This window comes from Larimichthys crocea, chromosome III (assembly GCF_000972845.2).
Source record: "Larimichthys crocea isolate SSNF chromosome III, L_crocea_2.0, whole genome shotgun sequence".
NCBI lineage: Eukaryota > Metazoa > Chordata > Actinopteri > Sciaenidae > Larimichthys > Larimichthys crocea.
The window spans coordinates 15193941-15216470 of record NC_040013.1 but is presented as its reverse complement, the minus strand read 5'-3'; the positions used below and the strand labels follow the sequence as shown (position 1 = coordinate 15216470).

General features: G+C 41.7%; 2 protein-coding genes and 1 long non-coding RNA gene across 4 annotated transcripts; 1 reads left to right on the top strand and 2 right to left on the bottom strand.

Annotated features, from left to right (window-relative positions):
- Positions 1–440: 440 nt before the first annotated feature.
- Positions 441–10930, bottom strand: LOC113745630 (uncharacterized). The gene is made up of 4 exons (XR_003462263.1): positions 10919–10930; positions 9365–9368; positions 8006–8009; positions 441–738 (listed from the first exon to the last, which is right to left on the bottom strand). It is a non-coding gene; the product is annotated as an uncharacterized LOC113745630 (long non-coding RNA).
- On the top strand, positions 3112–5650 carry npm3 (nucleophosmin/nucleoplasmin, 3). Its single transcript, XM_027277766.1, has 5 exons — positions 3112–3296; positions 3477–3562; positions 3667–3786; positions 3884–3977; positions 4776–5650. Exons 1-5 carry the CDS (start codon positions 3224–3226, stop codon positions 4895–4897), a joined length of 495 nt encoding a protein of 164 aa, XP_027133567.1. The 5' UTR covers positions 3112–3223; the 3' UTR covers positions 4898–5650.
- A 1646-nt stretch (positions 10931–12576) lies between the features above and the next one.
- Positions 12577–21766, bottom strand: trim8a (tripartite motif containing 8a). 2 transcript variants are annotated; one of them, XM_027277764.1, is made up of 7 exons: positions 21409–21766; positions 20302–20908; positions 15880–15975; positions 15026–15259; positions 14726–14757; positions 14008–14123; positions 12577–13892 (listed from the first exon to the last, which is right to left on the bottom strand). In XM_027277764.1, exons 1-7 carry the CDS (start codon positions 21420–21422, stop codon positions 13234–13236), a joined length of 1758 nt encoding a protein of 585 aa, XP_027133565.1. In that variant the 5' UTR covers positions 21423–21766; the 3' UTR covers positions 12577–13233. The 2 variants fall into 2 exon arrangements, with proteins under 2 accessions (XP_027133565.1, XP_027133566.1); XM_027277765.1 differs by having other exon boundaries at positions 21405–21763.
- Between the last annotated feature and the right edge of the window lie 764 nt (positions 21767–22530).

Below are 22530 nucleotides of genomic sequence, written 5' to 3'. Positions count from 1 at the left end.
GAAATAAAAAAAAAAGAGAGAGGGAGAGAGCGCAAGCAAGTGGCTTAAACATTTTTGCTACCTTCATGAGAAAACCTTCCATGATGATATACTATATCACCATCTGGGCTAGCCCCGGAACCTCTTTTTAGGATTTGTGTACAGAAGCACAGCAGTCGCACACACACACAGTTTCCCCGTGCTGCCCTTAGATATTCTGGCTCTGTTGGATTCAGCAGCTCTGAAGCTAAAAGGCCGAGGAGCGATCTGTAGTCAGATGATCGACCAACATGGAAGAGTGTCACTCCAGCGTTAATTTCTGGGGTCCCACTTCTCATATACCTCCAGGAGGCAGGAAATAATAACTCCATAAGCCTTTTCCTGATTTAATCCAGTAGCCATTACGTGGATATGCCCGCATGCCCTTACGCAAAGTGTCTCTATCTGAAATGGAGAGCATAGCTGCGAAATGAGGGCGGCCTGTATCTCGGTAGTGTCTCACTACCAGTACGTTCTGCTTTCCCAGCTTTAACACAGAGAAACAACACAGCTGTCGACATAAGTAGGACACCTTTGTACAGGATGCGAGGTGCTATGGGAGAGTTTGCCTTTCATCATCATCATCATGGTATTTCCAATTGCACCACAATAGACTCCAAGAAAGGGAAGAAAGTGGCGCGTTTCTAAGAAGAAGTGATGTGAAATGTCTTCACAGGTGAAAATGTGGGTGGAGATTTGTAGCTTTCGAGGCTTCTGAAACTGTTTCAATCAACGAGCAGCAGAGGAAAAGTATTTGTTGAGACCGCTAAAGACTCAACAAGGAGGTCTTTTGAATTTCTGTTCATGTGGTAGTAACGTTTGGAAAGCAATAGAAAAGCTTCCACAAGTTTACACACACAGAGTTATCAGCCTATTTCTGTTCAGCGCTTCGCTCGTGGCCATTTTTTTTTTTCTTTTTTTAAAATCAGAATTTCTTTTTTTGTTCATCCCCCTTTTAAGCTATTGTTTTGGTTTCATTCCTTTGGATTTAGGTTTATATTACAGACCCAAGTGTCTTCTGTGTAAAGACTTTCCTAACACGTGTCAATCGGGTACAGCTAGAGAACACTCATTTTGGGCATTGGCCTTGTTTGTTGCTCAAATTCCAGAGATGTAGCCTGACATTGACAGTCACATGTCTTAGTTTTGCCCTAGCAGCTCTCAGAGCACAGAAATCCCCTCAGTACACCTAAGCTGACTGACTGCAGTGCGTCCGCCAGCGAAAGCTCACTGTCTCATTATGTTTACGTAATGAACGCTTTTTCAACAGTAGCCGGCACCATTTTACATTTGACTACTTCAGTAAAATCGATAATCGTAAAGATGTAGAAACACCCCTCTGTCATAAAGCGGCTCTGTTTTTTTTTTTATTAACCACTAATTCCAAACCCGACCGCGACGTCCGAGAGATGTGCCATGCTGAAAAAGTTATCCCATGCTACTCATTGTTATTAGAAGATGAATCAGGTTACGTGTGTCTTCTTGCATCCCTCCCTGCATTGTTTCAACACTGCATTCTCTCAAACGAATGTCTTCTCGGTTGAGCTGTCGTTATCGCACAGGTTGTTTAAATCCTGTCACCAAGTGACTCCCACGCTGTAGAAGTGGGGGGGCGTTCGGAACAGAAATTCCCAGGCCTTTTTCCTATGTCCACGAATGTTTTATATTCTGACACATTTCCCTTTTTGTTTTGTAAATGTATATAGTTACTTAAAAAGAAAAAAAAAGCACTTGGAGATAGGAGTGTTCTGTTGGTTGCACAAGGACTTCAGTTGCTCTAAAGTAGCTGCCTGGCAATGTGATGTTTTGATACGGTGTACTTTCATAATGTGCAGGAGGTGTATTGGATTTGCTGTGGGGTCATTAGAGTAACCTCATCCCGTGCTGCATAGAGGAAGAAGCATGCCACTCACCTCTGTGAGCATAATACTGTAGTTGGTAGACAGTCTGTAAACACTGTCAATCATAAAGTGTTATATTTGTATGTCTTATTGAAACTGGTGCGGGCTTTTTGATGTCTTTTTTTTTTTTTTTGTAAGGAAAAGAAAAAACTCTGGCCTGTCCTTGTTTCACAGCCGTCTCACCTTGGCTGCGTTCAACAAGGTGTGACACCCCCAAACAGATCCTCGAAATGACAGCAGAACAACAACAGACGCTCGTTTTTCAATGGTTCACTCTGCATTCTTTTTCATTTCGTCTACGCTCGACAACCGTGTTGGATTTAGAAATGGGCGGTGACGGAGAGAAGGGCTCCGACTGTGCATTCTGAGTTTAGGCTGTGGGGGGAGAGGCAGGGAGGAGGGGGGGTGTTCATACAGTGACAGTTTACCGTGTAAAATTTGTATGTAAGATACATAAGATTAAAAACTAATAAACCATAATACGTTACTCGGTGCTTTGTTGCCTTTTTGTGTTTTTGTACAAATATTCTGTGAGCCAGTTGGATCTTTCTGGACTTCAGGAGAAATGTTTTTAAAATGTAAACAGTTCTCATAACCTGTTTTTTAGAGTTTTTCAGATTAAATACAGTTTCTTGGACATTTCACTTTTTTGTTTTTTGTGTTGTTTTTCCTCACAAATCATTAAAAAAAAAACATTAAACATATTTTAAACAGATGTTGCATCCTTTACTGGGTACTATGCATAATTTGTAATTTCTTATTAATGTATTAGTTTTTATCTTATAAATTATTATTTTAATTAGGTTTGTTTTTCTGGATTGTATAGGGCTCTTGAACATTTCACTTTTTCATATGGACACTTTTTTTCCTGCTGAAGTTCCCTCAGGAGAAAAACTCATTTTTGTTGCAATCCTTTACTGGGTACTTTGCATAATTTGCATTGTAATTTCTTATTAATGTATTAGTTTATCTTATTATAAATTATTATTTTAATTAGGTTTGTTTTTCTGGATTGTATAGGCTTCACTTTCTCATATGGACACTTTTTTCTGAAGTTCCCTCAGCAGAAAACTCATTTTTGTTGCAATCCTTGTATCCATGTATATGTTTTATTCTATTTACTCATTGATATATTAGTTTCTTGTACAGGTTTCACATCAGTGTCGTTGTATGATAAACCACTGCGCGCCGTGATGACGTGTCCGACACGCTCATATCTTTGCGCCGCGCTTGTTGTTTTTTCGTGGATGCTTCATTTGGCAGAAACCCGTGAACACATAATCCACATTTAGAGCTTCGACACAATGTCCTTCATGGAAGATATGTCCTCGGACCTCGGAGAGGCTCGTCAGTCAAAGTTGGAGAGCTTCCTGTTCAGTAAGGACGATTCAAACAGTTTGTCCGCGCGGCTGTGGGGGCGCACACGTGGGTCTCCTCTGTGATGATCAGTGGAGATGCCTGCTTTGATATTCCTGCAGCCGTTCAGCGTGTTTCTGTGTCATGAGCCATTCATAAAATCTAAAAAAAGTGTAACTAAATGTTGGGTTTGTGTTCCAGGCTGCGAGCTGTCCTCCAAAGTGCCTTTCTACACTTTCCAAGGAGATGAAGAGGAGGACCTGGAACACTTCCTTGAACTCAGAACAGTATGTACATCTGCTGTTAGTTTGTTCATAAGTGTGTGTCGAAGTGTTTTCATGTTTTCTTTAGTGACAACTCGATAACTGAATACGTTTTGTGATCCCTGCAGGTTTGTCTGGGCGAGGGTGTCAAGGAGGAGAGTAATGTGGTGGAGGTAACGGCCATGAACCACCAAGGAAAGACCATTTCAGTGCCCATCGCCAACCTTCACATCAGCTGTCTGCCCATGGTACAGTGTGGTGATTTCTCTCTGTGCAGGTTAATTCATCACACACACACACACACACACACACATAGTCGCTGACCTTTTACCTTCTTTTCCTCAGGTGAGTCTGGGAGAGTTTGAGCTGAAAGCCCCAGTGACCCTCCGGCTCAGGGCTGGCACAGGACCAGTTACCGTCAGTGGGTTACACCTCATAGGTAACAATTCAGTTTTTTTTACTTAACAAAAACACGGTGAACGTTCTGCCTGTGCCGATCTTTATCAAAATGTCCAATAGTAAGAGAAATAAGAATAGTATAGTGACTTTCTCTATAAGACATCCAGAAAAATAACCGTTTGTGTGTACTGCTTTAGTTATTCTATTGGTTGATCGACTGAAAAATGAAATAGTTAAATAATTACTTAATCATGTCACTAATTTTTAAGCCAAAATATCAATAGTTATCAATAGTTCTTTGATTTCCGCTTGTGAATAGTTTTATTGAACTAAATATCTTAATTTTGCACCGGTTCTGGTCTCTTGGATGAACAAAACAAGCTATTTGAATATGGAAACATGGGCTAATTCTTCCCAATTTCTAAAATTCAAACTGACCAATCAATTAATTAAGAAAATAATCAGCAATTTAATTTATATATATTAATAGGCAGCTGGGCTACAACTGGGGAAACTTGTTTCTTCATTTAGTTTCTCTTGAATTTGACCAAACTATATGAAAAGTTTAAATGTGTCATCCAAGACCTTTGACACTTGTGATATGTGTTTAAGTCAGTGAAATGTACATTTATTAATACTGCTGGTAAGGCTCCATGATCACCTTCTCTTGCTCTATACTGGCTGTAATGAGTGTGTGCAGCCGCATATGTCTAACTGCATGAGGTCAACTGAGGGGGCAGATTAAATAGAGCCACCTTTTTGCCCTCATTATAATTAAATATAATACCGGGATTAAATTTAAAACGTTGATTGAACATTGTCTCCTGTTCTTGTGCAGCCTCACAGGTCGAAGACTTGGACCTGTCTGATGAGGAGGACGAAGACGATGATGAGGACGACGAGGAGGAGGAAGAGGAGATCACCCCCATTAAACCGGCAAAGAAGAAGCAGAAGCAGTAGGCGGCGAGGTCACTGATGGGTTTTTGGAATGGCCTCACTCAATCTCCCTGATACGTTTTAAAGAAATAACAGCTTTTTTGTACCAGACGGAGATATTTTACAAATTTAGTACTTCTTCCACACAGCCAGGTGAACGCTGAGTGTGGTGGCAGCTGAACACGCTGTAGGAGGAAGGAACATCACAGCGGACTCTTTATATTCTCTCCATATGTCTGTTTCTCACTGGTCTCAGCAGTTGAGGCTTTCACTTATAGAAGAACTGTTTTTGCTATTAAATGCTACCCAGTGTTTTATACTGTATATGATACAGTCACCACTGACATGGATTTATTGCAGCAGTGGTGGGAAGATATGTTTTTACCACCAGTGGATTCAGGTGTTGTTTGACGATACTGTTCCTGTTAAACATTGCGTGTGTACAGAAAAAAAAAGGGTTTCCAGATGAATTGATTCCAACTGAATGGTGCATTCAGACACATACAGTTTATTAAATGTTCTTGATGCACAAGAGTATCTTCATTTCCAGCTGTTTGTAGTTTCAAAATACTGTTTTTCTATGTGACGTGTCAATCATAAATGTGAAGATTTTGTACGTATAGTGAATACATCATGAAAAGTGTTTGTGTTTTCATTTATCCCCTTCTTCGAATTCAAACAGTCATTTTTAGCCTGTTAACACTGAAGGATGTACAGTTTAGGTGTCTACATGGTCACTGAAGCTTAATGCCTTCATCTGAGCAGCATTCAGGCTGGAAAAAAAAAAAGCAGAAATTAAATGAATGACTTGATGATTTTTATGTGTCATGCATAAATCATATACCCAGCACGGATGAGCTTACAAGACGTCATTATTTAGAAACAGGAGACCAGAATAGCAACATAAATTACAAATGATACTTAACAAATTCAAAGCTTGAGAAACAAATGTAGCCAACTGATACGCACACAACAAGGGCCAGAGGAAGGATTCCTGTTCTCAAATGTGCAACTAAGGACCTCTGACTCCTTGATAAGTTTGTTACGGTACAAGGTTCAGTGCCACGACTATGCTTGATTTAAATGTATTTTATGTTAAAGGTTAAAATATCCTGCAACCATTTTTTTCCTTGAATGTTGGACTAAATACGCAGCAGAGAAGCTCCAGAATGAGAGTTAGATGAGTGAATAAATACAGCTACTTGCCCGGAAAGCACCACTACCTAAAGTTAAATGTTGCTGTGTCAAATTATTGAATGGATAAATCATTGCTGTGGCTAAAGGGTGGCGGGATATCAGTTAAATCTTTATGAAGGCAGATGTGGTTGTATCAGGTTACAGTCCACATGATCAACAAATACATACATATATCCCATCTGCGCTGTACAAACATCCTCGTATAAACGTAATCTTTTGCAAGGCAGCTGTAAACAGCATGTGTGTGGTGGATTGTATAACAGGTTCATCTGCAGATTGTTTAAAGTCAGTCTGTTTTTTTTTTTTGAAGTAGAAATGCTACACTTTATCTTCATACTGAGGAGCACTGAAATTACAAAACCAGAAAGCATCATCACTCATAGAGGTGCAAAGAAGAACGCGATCCTCTAAAATAGAAAGTGTTGGATGGGTAACACATTAAAAATCATCTTAAACACTGGGAGCTATCACTCACAGCTCACCTGCATGAAATCAAACCTCCCCCATCTCACAATGACGGGCAGCGTGACTGAGGCACAGTGGGACTGAAGAGGGAAAAGTCAGGAGAGAAAATACTAAATATCGACACCGCTGAGCACCAGATGTCTATAAGAGGGTAACACCACCACAATTTTTGTCCCAACAACTAAATCATGCCAGGTGCTGCCATGGTAACATGAGAAATGACCACCTGTGTGATGCCCTTGATGGCAGCTTTTTGTTAACAAGCAAACAGGACCGAGGGGGAGGGTAGGGACGCTTTATATAAATTATTTTGCATTATTATGGTGTTAAACTGAAAATCATACCCTTCATTGTCCTAGGTGGTGCTGTTATTGTGACAGTGATACCATCTCTCTCTCTCTCTCTCTCTGGCAGAAGAAACAAGACAAGTAATAACCTCAGAAGACATCACATTGCCTGCTCTAGATTTTGATAGCGCTTTCACAGATCATGAGGGTATCTCAGCTCAGGAGGTAGACTCACTGAATTACACACCACCGGGGTGAGAAAACACTCAAAGGGTCATGTGACAGATAGCAAATCAATGCCTAACAATCCCCCAACTAGTTAATGTCACCTTGACTTGGAGCAGGTGCTGCCGCTTCTTATTTTCTGACTCATAAACCACATCCAACTGGTGCATGCTGAGTGGGAGCTTTGTGAACCCTTTCACCACTTTTATTGGGTATAAGGGTTTTATGGTCCAGCATCTGTGTGGTGCGTTAAGTCCTCAGCTTCATGTAGAGGTTACAGCTGTGTCCAGAGCAGTGCTTGTAGCATAAGTAACAACAATCTGCAACACAGGGAGGAGTGTTGAAAGAAATGTTAAAAATGTCAAGGCCAAATAAAATGTTTCTTTTTGCTGAAACTTTTCCATGTTTATATGCACCATAAATGTACAGATCTTTTTTTGTCTATTCTTTGAATTTCATGCTCCTCTGTCACATATTTTATATGTTAATTGGACAGTTAAGCGTCCTATTTTTTTTTTGTCCATATGACAGCAAGGTCTTTACCTTTTATCAGCTTGTGAAACATAATACAAGTCTATGAATCAACCAAATGATGTGAATGTTTACCTCATTATTTGCAATAGCTGTTTTCATTTTTTTTTTGCCACAGCACCTTTGGGTGCTGACAACATTTAAATTAGGAGAGGGCTTAGAACTGCTGATCTGTGGAAGTATTAAAGATGAGCATACACATGGATGACTGATTTTTAATTTTGGGCTGGGCTTTAATACAAATTGGAAAGTACCGTGAAGTACAGTGAGTAATCAAGTAACTACAAAGGAATCCAACTTCATTTTTTGCCAAACGTGGGCTCATCATTTATTTGGATGATGCTGAGTCACACATTCTTAGCTCGTTAAATAGCAGAAAAGCATGAAAATACCATACAAAAGTGCAGTGTGGATTATAATCCTTGACCCTGCTGAGCTTGGAGGTTCTGGACTCACCTAAAGTGACTCGCACTCAATTCATAGTTCACCAGTGTTCAGGTGGAAGATAGTCGTTTCTTAGTATTGAACAGCTGCTATCCAGTGTTGCCCACTTTAAAACACACGCATACACACACACACACACACTCATAAATAACATATCACTGTTCAAAACACTTCCTCTCCATACCAACTGAATGAATCATCCAGATATGTGCCATGGTTGCCAGGGACGTCTCTACCTGCAGCTGTCCACCAGTTCTCTGACTTTGTTCAGGGTGGCATTAGGACATTTTGACAGTTTGTGATATTGAGGAAGCGTTTCAGTCGGCTAGTCAAAGTACTCTGATCCCAGCAGGGAGTGTCAATACCGCAGCAGCTTAGACTAATTCTAAAGGCCACCATAGGGAGAAGTTAGGTAAAAATATGAAAGATTCATGTTGTATCTCTAACTTGCCTATTGTGGTCTCTATTAGCACACATAAAATGACATTGTTCTATGTTTGCTCTGGTATCTAATTTAGGACCGATGGCTTCATGTATGCCAAATTGACAGTCCAGACTTTTAGCTTTGACCATCAATTCACATTAAATACACCCGATAAAGACAACTTTATGTGATTTGTATGATTTGTGTTGCAAATATTATGGCCCTCTCGTATGTAAATGAGGTGGCCAAGATATTAGGAACATGTCTCAGTATAATGCAGTATAGTTTACTGCAAACAGCAACCTCAATGGTAAACACAATAGTTACATTAATACCTATGAAAAATGTAGTTGTGCACACTGGAAATATACTATATATCAAATATGGCATAAAAATACTAAAGTTTAGTAAGTATCAAACTAATATTAAGGAACATAATAGCAGACTATAAGAAGACTTTAATCATTTAGTATTTTTATCATGTTTATTGTATATTTTTCCCCCAGTTTATTAAGTAGTGTTGGAATCTCTTCAGTCCATCCAGAAACTAAGAGGAGCTTTGGAAAGTACAGTTATTTATAACACACCAATAAAACAGAAAGAGAAATTATGTCACTGCTTGAAGCTGCTGAGAGGCGCTGAGGGGTTTTCTAGTGGCTCTGTGTGTGTGTGTGTGTGTGCGGTAACTGGGGATTTCTGAGCGTTTATCTGCCCTGAAACGATACAAAAAGCTGCTGAACGTTGGAGGCAGAGGGAAGCAGAAGTAAATCTAAAGTAAACTGTAACGCAGGTGTGCGTGTAGTTGTTTTTTTAAAGAAGTTTATCCTGAACACACGTTTAACGGCCTGAAACGACTTCCTGTTTACTATCACGTCGCCGTGACGCCATCACGGAGCAGAGAGGACCGTAAATCTCTACTTCTCTCTCCCACACGTTATTATTAAACAATAACTCTGTGTTTCTACTACAACCCGCATACAGATAGATAATACAAAGTAATATTCAAACTATATATAATATAAGCTGCTTTCTCAGTTTCCACCTCTGCCACTTAAATGTGTCACTCCGGTCCAAAGTTACCATGGCAACAGCTGTAGCATGCCACTTTGTTTCTCCCCACCAAAAAAAAAAAAAACTGACACCGCTGTAAATGGACTGCACTTATTATATAGCTAGTCTCCCGACCACTCAAAGTGCCAACTGCTCATCAGTTTGAGGAGCTAACCATTCACACAGCCTTCGGGAGCAATTTGAGATTCAGTAACTTGCCCAAGGACACTTCGACATGCAGACTGGAGGAGCCGGGGATCGAACCGCCGATCTTCTGATTGGTGGACGACCCCGCTCTACCTCCGAGGAGGGGACTATGCCCTTTCATTTTTCTGCATCTGAAATGAGTGCTATATTGTCTACACATGGCACACATTTCCACTGGAACAGTTTACCTGACAACTGGTTTATGTTTCAATGATTTCCACGGGCAAAAATAGACCTGGGGATCAATAAACATTGGCCAGGGCTCTTTGTCTTTGATGTTTTTGCACTGTGTGTGTGTGTGTGTGTGTCCTGGATTGGAGTTTTGGCACAGATTTCAAAGGCCTTATCAGATGAAGGTTAGCATTCTGCATGGTTGATGAATAGCCACTCTGTATGCATTATGCCTGTATATGTTCTCGCTCCTGTTAGTGATGCTGGGAGGTCTGCTAAAAGTCTGTGTGTGTGTGTCCAGACTGTTAGCCACTCATTTAATCCACAAAATGTAATACTTAATGGTGCCCTTGTCATCCACCTCTCACATCCACTGCTGAACTGACACGCTGGTTATGCAAGCAGCAAGCTGTGCAAATGTATCCGGGATGATGTCAATAATAAGCATCAATGACCTGAGTTACAGAGGGAAACTCCAGCTTTAAATACTCTTCAGCCGCTATATACCACCAGTGTTGTTCGTGTTGTTCAGTGCATTCAAGTACTTACCCTGTGATGAAGTGTTTTCATACACCCGGTTTCTCTTTGTGAGTTTCATATTTACTTTTCACGCATAATTCAATCTAGGTGAAAAATGGTGACTCTACGAAGCTCTTTTGCTTTAACTCCAAGAGACTGACACTAAAATGTGAAGTGTTTTTAGGTGGCGTTTTATCTTCAAGACATACTAGTTATGGCTATGTGACATCCCTCTAACCCACAGTATCAATATTTCATCAAATGTAAATATGCTCTGTGAAATATAATAAATGCAAGGGCAAGAAAATGAGTGTGCATGAAACAGAGAGATAGTGTAAGTACCTCAAGCAACTGGCTAAAGCACACAAACAACAGCTGCACAACAGCTGACAGTTCCCCATGCATTGAAACACACACATGTCCACACACACGTACACACACACACACACACACTACAGTCTCACGTCCTGTTGCAGGCAGCGGTGTGTTGTACTCATACATATACAGCTCCAACACACCTGCCACAACAGAGCACAGCTGTCAAGTGCATCACACTTTTACCCTATATGTAACCTCACTGTGCACACACACACACAGAGTCTGCACATACATGGGGAAACACACAGTAACTGGCTGATTGTGCGCTGACACCTGAGCACACATACGCTTATACAACAGGATTTGACTTGCACCAAGCTTGCACATGAAGCACCACAAACCAAACACACACATACACACCTTTTTTTTTCCAGGCTCAAGTTTGTGCCAATAGATAATAAGATTGATTAACAGCAGTGCTGTTAGACTGTGTAATGATCTGCAATAAAATGTTACTTCAGAAAATAGACTTTTGTTTTTTTACTACTTTCAAACTAAAATAAGACTTTGACGTCTAAATCCATAAATTTGATGTTTTTTTTCCTGTTTAAAATGACATGCTTGATATAAACATGTAGCTATAAATGAAATTATTTCTATGTATTGAATTAATGGTATGGCCTCCTTCTGGATATCTACTGTATGTTTTATTAATAACACACACACAGAAGGAACCATGCTCAAGGGGAATGCTAATAGGCTTCCACACACACACACACACACACGCAATAAATGCCAAATTCATGCCACACTGTAACTAAACCTCAGCTCCTCCTACTCCTCTGCCTCATGTATTCACTGCTGAAGGGGGTCGGGTTCTGTGAAAAGGATATCAGAAATTTCAGTATTCACTCTCTAGAATTTGAATGATGAAAAAGAAAAACAGGCCGGACAAGAGGAAAGGGAGAACAAAACAGGAGGGCAGAACATTTTATAACCCATAAATAAGTGATGTGCTTCACTTGCTCTGTATCCCCACCACCACCACCTCTCTAACCATTCCCCCCTTTCTCATCCTCTCCTCCCTCTTAGCCCTCCACTCCGCCCCTCAGCTCTCTCCCTCTATCTCACTTTCTCGCTGACGGGGGGGGGAGGGGAACGATGAAAAGAACATGAGTGACAGATAAGTAGATGACTATGCTGTCCCAGCCCTCATTAAAACTCTGTGCTTATATCATCTGCCGCTCTCACCCTCGTCCTCCTCCTCCTCCTGCTCCTCCTCCTTCGCATCGAGCCCCGGCAAATGATACCCCAGGAGAGGAAGAGACAGAGGCGAGGGGAGGGAGGTGCCGCTCATCAGTTATTCCTGTTCTCTGACCTAACTTGACAACAAGCTCCAATAATGAGACAAAGAGGGATGAGACAGAGATTTTGCCTGAGACCAGGATGTTGACAAGGAAGTGAACTGTCCTAAATTGGCAGATAATGGGGCCTGCTGTGGCCCGCTCTGTAACAAATCATTGTCCAGACCTCCTCCACCATGTTCTGAGATTCCTCTGAATACAGCAGATCTCAAGCATGCGGTCATCCAGTGTCTTGTTTTTCCATTTACAAACTATGAATAGATTGTGGGTGAGTTGCAGGGTGGGATGCACTACAATAATGGCTTTTCTTTCTTTCTTCTTTTTTTTTTGTCTTTTACAGGAAGCTCTGACATTTACACTGTAACCCAGTGAGTCAAACTATAACCTCTTAACTTAAACAAATCACACAATGTGCTTCTTAGTACAAACAGACCTCGAACTATAATCAAACAAATGTGTCACTGGTTTTAAAATATACACTCTGACCATGGATAAAAACCCACAAGATTACATTAAAATCTGTAAACCAATGCTTAAAATACAACAAAAGGGTAAATTAATATCCTTGTTTTTACAATATTTTCCACTGATTTTGGTTTATTCATAATCTTGTATAAAAATTCACGAAAAACCTGACAAGCATTTGTAGTCCAGTGTGTTTCTAAAGCCACGTGGACTTTGGAGTGCATGGAGAGGCTCCCTGCATGCTTTCAGCCGCAAACAGGAAATAATCAAGAGCTAGGAACTTGCAAGTACAATAAGAGCGTGTTAACAGTCTTTTTAGGCACTGAAGTCTCTGGAGTCCCACGTCAGGACCCGTGATGAAGGATATGTTGTTTCTTTAGTTCACTGCTTGAATGGATTTAAGACTACATTATTCACATTAGCACTTCCAGTTGAATTGAAACAGAAAATAAATAAAAATCTAAATTAGAGCATTTGGGTCACCATGGGACAGGAAGTAAACAGGGCTCCCAAAGCTAACGGCGAGATTTCTGGTCAAGTTAATGCCAAAATAACATTTCAATGAAGGCATGTTGGATACAAAAACTGACAACAAATCTCTGAGCCCACATGGAAAGGGACAAAAAAGCAAACATGGAAATTCTGATGCCAATTCTGATTTAATACAACGGCATAAATGCTGATTCTGGTTTATTACTTGGTCCCGTAATGCTTGGTTGAAGACTGTCCATACAGCCCGTAGAAGTCGGGGTGCCTGGCTGTCTGTGAGGCCTCCATCAGCCCCCTCATGGGAAAATGCTGCAGTGGCTGGCTTGCAGGTAACGGGGCATGTGAGGGAAACTCCTGAGAGGTCATGGAGGGGAAGGAGTCTGACGCTGGGTACGGAGGCCGGGCACGAGTAGCGGGGGCCCTGGAGCAGCAACAGTTATTCAGAGTGCACATCAGTACTTTCCTCCCTTCGTACATGGCTTGTTGCGAGGCCCCTCCACTGGGAAAGTGAGAGGGGGGGAATATGGTCCCTGAGTGGTGGCTGGAACTGGACCCTAGACCCACCATGTGATGGGCTGAAGTGTCAAGGAGTCGGCTATGGCCGGGGCCAGCGTGTGGATTCTGGGAGAGGCCTTCAGAGGAATACATGGATGAAGCGTGATGGGTCTGGTCAGCCAGAAAAGGTTTTTTGCTGCCGTAGAGCAAAGGTGGAGGATCCTGGGAGGTGGAGTTTGATGTGTTATTCTCCAGGAAAGCCATGCCATATTTCCTCTTCTGTAGTCCTGAACTAGTCCCCATGTTGGAGCCAGGAGAACTGCTGTGAGACTGGACGATCTCAAGAATGGGCGCCTCATTGAATGGTTCTGAAAATGGCAAGCAGTGGTAGAGAAAGAGATGATAGAGAACAGATATCATATCTTGTGTCTAAAATATAATATTTTACTGAGCTTTATTTGGTGATTTTAATATTTCTCTTACCCTCCAACATTTTTCGCAGGTTCTTTTCTCTCATTGAGAGTTCGGAGAGCAAATAATGAGAGTTGAGCTGGCCCACTCTGAGTGGAGGGATGGCACTAGTCAGGTGTGAGTTTGACCTAAAAAAAAAGACATGCACACACACACACAAAATACATTGGACCAGATTCAATGAGCTGTCTGCACCCTTGGTTGAAACTCATTCTGCACTTTGAGACTTGAGTTTTATTGGACTGGAAGATTGGAAGCACACTTTGCCCATCAACTGAGGTATGCCTTACATGTAACAATGAGGCACACACCTCTTTTTTATGCATACACATTTTGAGTATGAGTTTGAGTATAAATGTATGTGAATAATGTGAAAAGATACAGTATAACAAGGGTGGTTGATTGCTTATTCCTCTAGATGTGTCCACAATTTGCACATTAGTTATTGGCTTTAAAACAGCACAGGCATATGAAAAATATGAAAAATTAATTGTGGTTGGGAAGAGAATATTTGACTGCTGAATAAGTGTCCGTGCACTGTGAGTGTTCAATGTTTAGTTCAAAGAAATTAACAGCTTTGTAGTGAGAGCACAGGAATATCAAATGACTATAATCTCTAACCGTTTAGTAATACCAAACAGTGAATACTAGTTTCTTGTAGCATGATGATAAACACTAAATACAATCATGTACCAGTGAAGTGAGATAAAATATAATTAGAAATGCTTACCTGTCCATTAGTAGCTGGTAAGGTTTTGTGTTCTGAAACAGACAATAAGATACCAAAGTTAGCATTGTATTCTCCTTTAAACATCTCACTAACAGCTGTTATGAGCAGAATAGAAGAATACAAAGGTAATGAGTCTGCTGCAGTCCATATATGCATCAATGTTCGTGTGCGGCAATGCTACTAAAATTCCAATATTTGATTCTCTGGATAGAAATACTGCAAAACACTTCCAGTTGGTGTGTGTTTTGTGTGTCTGTAAAGACATGAACGCATGTGCAGTAGAGAAAATCAGATTTGTACCTTCATGAAGTTAATGCTGTCTGATCTTTGGAAGACCGTCTGTACTGAACTCAGGAGTTTTTCCGCTTCCTGGCGCTTCTCGTTGAGCTGGAGAACCTGCTGGGAGTTTTTCCTCACATACATGGTGAAAGTGCTCTCCAGCATCTGCATGGTTTCAGCCTGGTTCGCTTCTAGCAGCGCGTGCATCCTCTGATACTGGGCTCTCACACGCTCCTTCAGTTCAGACACTGCATCCTATGGAGAGAAGACACACATGCACACACAGCCACATGTCAAAAATTATTTACTAGCAACCGAGTGTAAAACTCAGCGTGTGGAAATGGCTCTGGAAGAGCTTTTGTTGATTAATCAAGTTTGTCTCTCATATGTTTCTTGCAAGTCCACTGAAAAAGCAATATTAATGTGCTGGAGTGCCAATTTTTACGTATAATTGCAATTTATTAGTGTAAGCACCTAAACTTTATAAACACCATTCAGCAGAAAACAAGTAAACACCTGGGATAGGAAAATGAATTGTGTTCCAATGCACAGTAATGAATTATTGTGTTCAGTTGCTGAATATTACAGTATATTCCTTCTTTCTTCATTTCATGTAATCTGTGACTACGGGACTGAAGTAGGAAAAGTCATTTGTAAAATGCATTTTCTACTCTAATGCACTAGCCATTCAAAGCTGGAGATAAATTAAGTTTTCCAACAGTGAACGAAGGTACAGAGTCATTTCATTACACCACATTCTACAAAATTATGGCACAAAAAAGCCCACATGATGAGAAAGAAGTAAGGGACCAGTACTGATAATGTTTACAAAATGAGTCTCTGTAAGTATAAGAAATGTGTGTGTGGTACTGTACCTTCATCAGCGTCTTGTCTGACTCCAGCTTGGTGAGCTGCTCATCGATGTTCTGAACACGACCCTCCAGTCTGTCTTGCTGCCTCATTAGCATGGCCTGTGGAGAGATGACATACAAGAGATGGATTAGACAGATGAAACGCGACAAGATGCACTGAAAACAGAAAACAAACACGCACTTTCTTAAAACTCAGCCCCTCTGCTGTGACCTCAGCGAACCTGGGTCCTATTCATTAGTCACTAAGACAACCTCCTCCACAACCCTGATGAGACGGAGGAAACAACAGCTGCCAGCGATAACCACATGCATTTATCCATTAGGAGAGCACCAGCAAAGGAAAACACAATTGCACAAATACATCTCTGATTGCTTCTGAGTTTAACAGGGGCCATGCTACACCAAGTTAAGTCCATTGTTGGGGCCAGCCTACTTCCTCTGTGAGCTGAATCAGAATGCAAAAAGCCAGTATAGAGAGCCGATATACATAATCCTTCTCCATTTACTGCAGGACACGGAAATCAATCTACAGTCACAGGCTGACAGCTAACTAGGAACAGGAGAGGGCAGGTATGCTTTTTAATGAACTGTTTCTGCATGGGAAAAGGCACTATGCCCAAATAAGAGAAACCCTGCTGTCATGGCAACAAAGCCTTGTGTATGTATTTATATGTGGGCTAATGTGTATGTGAGGGAGCAGGAGGGAGCAAAAAGCGGGGGGCGTCTCACTACCCCTCTGTGCTTTCTCATTTTGCCACATGCATCGCTCCCATTGTTTGCACTGGCCTCTGTGTCAGTGACAGATTGTCATGTCTGTGTGCATAACGCCCGGGTCTGCTCTCTCCCACTCCGCATGAGTGTGCATGCGAGAAAGGGAACGGCAGGAAAGGCAGAGAGTGCTGTGGGGCTCTGCTTGCACATGCCAAGAACGGACAGAAAGAAAGTGAAAAAGACATACAAAAAGGGAGTGAAACCAACAAGAGAGAAAGTTTGAAGCAAAAAAAAAAAAAGAAGAGAGAGATAGGGAGAATGAGGACATTCCTGCGGTCTCTAGTGAGAGAGTTTCAGGGTAGCTACACTGTGGTATCACAGCAACAGGCCTCTTCAGCTGCTTACAACACTCATGAAGCCTTATGTACAACAACTGGCTGGCCACTATACTATACCACAGTGAAAACATCTTCATCTCGTTTCTAAAACAAAACAACAAGTACCCAAAGTGGATAAGTGCTGACAACTTTGTCACCTGTGGAAATCACAGTTTTAGAATAACCTTCATTATGACAGACTTTGAACTGCTGGTAATGAAAAACAACATAATGAATGAAAGATTCATTTAAACTGTTAAAGCAACATAAATTGATTTTTTTGGGGCCAGTGGAACAACCTTTGGCAAATTGTGAGCAAACAGTTTGACTAGACCGACTAGGACCAACGTTAAAATTCATTTTGAGTCATTGCTCTGGCTACCCAACAAATGCAGGTCCAGTATTAATTCTCCTTTTGGCTCTTATTTGGTCTTTCTACCATCTCCTGCCTGGTTTCTTAGCAGTAACTCACTATTAACTATACAGTGCACTATACTTTGTGTGAGTATCTGACGTCTGAGTGTGACTTTATCCATTATATAGTGCCCTCACAATGGAAAGAAAAGGGTATTGTCCATGGTATGTGTACTATTGTCTGCTAAGAATTCCACAACACAATTCTCCACATTTTGTAGATGTGAAAATTACTGTTGTATGACTCTACGACTGTCAATGATGGCGCCAAATCATGATAAGCAAGCGTTGATTTACTGCTCACTACTGAGTTAACGATACGGTTTGTCAATACAACCAGCCCTCACACGTTACACGCAGCCATTTGATCTGTTGTTCATATAAAAGCATTCATAAGCACAGCTTTAAGTGCTTAGAGAAATATAATATGATCATGCGTTAAATGCTGCACCCCTGTTGCAGTGTTAATGAGGGTGCCACTTGAGAAATCAAGAATGCATTTTCCTTTATAGTTGGCGATACTGTGGGCTACAGAGTGTGAGCACAAGACACGGGGACTAACCTGAGCTGTTGAAGCAAGTCCAACATCATATAATGATAAACTGTACAGTTGCTGGGGCAACAAGACTGCCTTTAATTAGCTTCAAGGTAAATGTATGTTGTAACATTTTTACTTTGAAGGAATACAGTTGACAGCTACACAAATCACTCAGATACTTTTCCAATAGCCTCAGCAACCCCAGCATCACAGAGCCTAAAAGCTGAGCGGTGCCTCATACCTTCTGTTTGACTGTTGTATTTACAAAACAGGAAAGACCACTTTGTTGGGTTATTGCTATCGTGAATGGTGCATGAACTGCTTTATGTGACTTGGCTTCACATAATGGCAACAGCTTTTCTGTGCCTGGATGCTTCTGCACAACAACTGTGTCTTCCTCATTTTGCCATGTTTCCTCCAATTCTCTTCTCTTGTTGTGAGCTTGAAATAGCATAAGGGGACAGGAGGGAACTGTCTGGTAGCTGATCTCTCTGTAGCAGCGTGAAAGCCTACCTTTATCAAGATTAAACCCGCCAATGATCACTTTCCCCACTGTCCTATTTAGGCATCCAGACACCCGCGGGTTGCCAGGAAGCTCATGTTTAAATGAGGAGCCTCAGGCTCAATGAACAGAGAGCCTCTTTCACAATCAACTGACAACTATTCCCCACGTCTGATGTCAATGGACTGCCCTCAGCATTCTGGGGAACTGACTCACTCCAGCCTAGATACAAGAAACTGCAAACGGCAGACCTTCTATGAGCGACGGTTTCCTGCTGAGGTGCCTGAGAAAACCAAGGTGAGGTTGTGTGGGAGGGTTTCTCCCCCGCCCGTCCCAAGGACAACATTATTATTATATTACTCTCCCTTCCTCGTCTTGAAATTACCAGCACGCCTGCAAAAGGTTTGTGTAAAAGCCTCTTATGAGAGCCAAAGATAACCAAAGATACGAACATTGGTTTTTTCCTTCTTTGTTTATCCCAAAAGCAACAAGAGTGCTGCCAGGGGAATTTAAAATCCTTTTACCAAAATAGACCACAGCTCTGTCAAGGAGAACAACCTCTCAGTAAGTAATGAAGAAAGCCACTCCTGTCTCAAACTACTTCAACAAATTACGCTACAAGAAGCCTACCTTTTGCCTATTGTTAGATTTATCAATATTCGAGCGCACTCTGTGTCTGAAGGCGCAAGTATGGACAGTGTTAATCTGAGAAGAGCCAGGACCTCTGACTCCTGGATAACTCCATTTACCCTGCGAACATACAGCAGGGTAAGAAAGGAAAGATGGGTGGGTGAGTGCATGTGTGTGTGTAGAGCAGCTGTGGAAAGGGCTGAACAGACATCTTTTGTCCCAATAATAGCTCTGAACCAGAGCAACAGTTTGCACCGAAGACTTCCACAGATTTTTGAACTTTGTGATCTCCACATGGGAAAGAAATGCGTCTTTAACGTTCCCAACCGGAATAATCTGATCGCCGAACATATCAACAAGACTGCGACACAGCAGATGCTAAAACTAATCTCATTCTCACTCATGCCACTTCACAGATAGGGGAGGAACAGGGAAGAATGTGTATGAGGCAGTGTGGGTGGCTGTTTTTTTACACCTTGCCAGACTTGTGAAAGGAAAGTGAACTGAAAATCTGTACAATACTGAGGAAAATACAGAAGTGGACACCGCCATGACATGCTGCGTCGCATTCCTCCATGCATCCTGAGGTCAACCCTGCCAGGACAGATCACTTCTTGTCAGTTAGATTAACACTTAAACTGCATAATCTATTTTTCTTTGTCTCCCCGAACGTTTAAGAATTCATTTAATAGAATCTGCCAACTGCCAACGCCTAGTTGAAAAGCAAAAAAAAAAAAAAAAAAAAACATACGTCAATTTATTTATCAGTCCCGAAATACTTGACAAAGTGTCATCGTACCTAACATAAACAAACTACATGCGGATACGCTCCACTACGGGGGGGGTCATCATTTCCGGCGGATACAGATTGCATCACAGCACTTACCCGAGGGCACAGGGCAGCTAATGTGAAGGTGTGGCGGTGTGGAATGTGTGCGGTTTGATCAAGGTTAAAAGCAGCGTGTGACGTATATCTGTGTGTGTGTGTGTGTGTGTGTAGGCTATCATCTGCCCCGAAGGGTGGCTTGCACCTGTCTAGTCCTTTCACATCAGATAAGATTAAGGAATGAGGCTAAGAGAGGAGGCATTTATAGACTGTTGAAGTGAAAGAAATGTTTGCTTCCTTGTAATTCAAAGGAAAATCTGTGGAGGAAGGAGCATCTATCAAATCTTTTGACAAGCACTCGCCTGCCAGCTGATAATTCAAGTGAACTGGGTGAGTAGGGTAGTATGTGTGGGCGCGTTTTATGTACCTGCATTTGTATGCGTTGGGTATCCACTTCGCAGACTGTGTGTCTTTGGTTAGTGCAGTGAGAGATGCAGCAGAACGGACACAGAGCCACCTGCTCTTCCTCACAGTGGAGCAGCCTGTATGCCTCATGACTGGGACAGGTCCAAGCGCTCAGCTCTTCGGCATCAACTAACAGGTGTCCCGGGGCTGCACACGGCTGCTGTAGGTGTGTCTGGATATGAGTTTGGCAGCAGGGCTCCTTACAGCGCAGGCAGACCTTCCGCACCGGCAACGGGGGGCCTCGTCTGCAGAGGACACAGTGCAGCACAGCAGGGACTTTCTCAGTGTTCAAGGCATTAAACCGCTTCACTATGTTGGCAAGCTTAAAGTTCTTCTCCAGTGTGGGTTTCTGGTCGTAGTCATGGTTGCATTCAGGACAGCGGACCGCAGCGTTGTCTTTAGCCCAAGCCTCAGAGATGCAACCCTTGCAGAAGTTGTGCTTGCATGGCAGCTGGATGGGTTCCTCGAAAACATTCAGGCAAATGGGACACAGGAGCTCCTCTTCGAAGCAGTTTTTCCAAGTCGCATCCATGATTTCAGCTGGATCCCAAACTGATGTTGTTGTGTGACTAAAAAAAAAAAGAAAAAAAAGGATGAAAACTGAGAATTACTTTCTAAATATGGATTAAATGCAGTCTTATACACAGAGAAAAATGTGGGCGTATGAGGGAGTGTATGAGGGAGTGTATGAGGCTACAACAACACAACAATCAGCTAATGGAGCATTAAAGAAAGCAGGTAGGATTAAGTGAAACCAAGTGCAACCACAATGAAACTTCGACAACACCAAGATGAACTGTTGTCACAGTGAAACAATGACAAACACAGTGTTTGCATTGCAGGATTCGTTCAACAGGAACGACACAAAGCTGTGGCGTTTGAGAGCAAGTGACAACTTGCTTCAGTGTAACACTGAAATGTGACTCTGTCTGACAAAATGTCACGCTGGGCAACACTGACATCCTTTTTTAACGCGAACACACTCCTGTGTGCTGTCATTAAAGCCCTATGGCAGTCACATAAAACATATTCCGACGTATTCTTATGGAAGAAAAGCAACGTTACCAACTATTTATTCCCCATGTCGTCGGCAGACTCCGGTGCACCTATAATGCCGTACAGCTTCGCATCCAAGCCCGAGATGAGATCCAGCTCCTCCGGTTAGATTACAGCAGTCTGTCCGACGCACAGCTCACCGCTTTGGGATTTTATAACGCACCCGGCTGTTAGTCAGCTGCTTTCGTTTTCCCGTCAACTCTTTGACTAATATTTTACTGTAAGTGTAGGCAGACTGTGACTCGGTCGGCTGGGAGCTCTCAGTGCTTTCACACCGACTCACTGGCCCCCCTCCGATAACGTGACCCGTCACACAGTTGATAAATAGACGGGGAGGAGCCGACAGGAGGAAGGCGAAGGGAACGGCCACAGCAAACTCTACCGGAGAGACTGTTAAATGACCGGGGAGACATCTGTGTGACCCGGCATCCTTTGCACTACTGGCTCCTGTAAAGTGGAGTCTTGGCAGGCAGGCTGGGATAGAGGCCCCCCCAGGGGCCCATGAGAGGGTGAGTGGATGAGGTGTTTCACACATGGCCTTCATTTTGCGGAAACAAACCACTTTCCACTAAGATACCCTTTATAACATGTTTGTAACTCATGGCTTTACCAAATGCTTTAATATAGTTTTGTTCATATTATACAGCAGGGCAACTTTTGGGTTGCCAGGTTGGGGTTATTTTCCACCAGTATAATAATGAGATTAGGGCAGGATGAGGGCAAATAGTGAGAAACCCACGACCTTTATTAATGACTAATTATAATTTTTAACTGCAGAAATGATGTAGGTTATAATCAAAAAGTGAGACCTCTATGAGTACCCTTAACTGTTTTTCATGACCTGGCAACCAAAACTTGCTCTTACGAATTTTATTGGATATATTATTATTAGTAATATAATATAATATAGTATTAATAATATAATAATTATATAATATATTATATTATATATAATATATATACTATAATATATATTATTGGATATATATTAGTAAATGCTTTATTACCTATTAATAACATTAGTTAATCGTTTATAAAAGGTTTGCTTACTTACCATATATTTGGTGGGAAATCCTGTAAATCAATATCATTTAATTTATCTACTGGGAGGCGAAATAGAAGAGGAAGCCAGCGA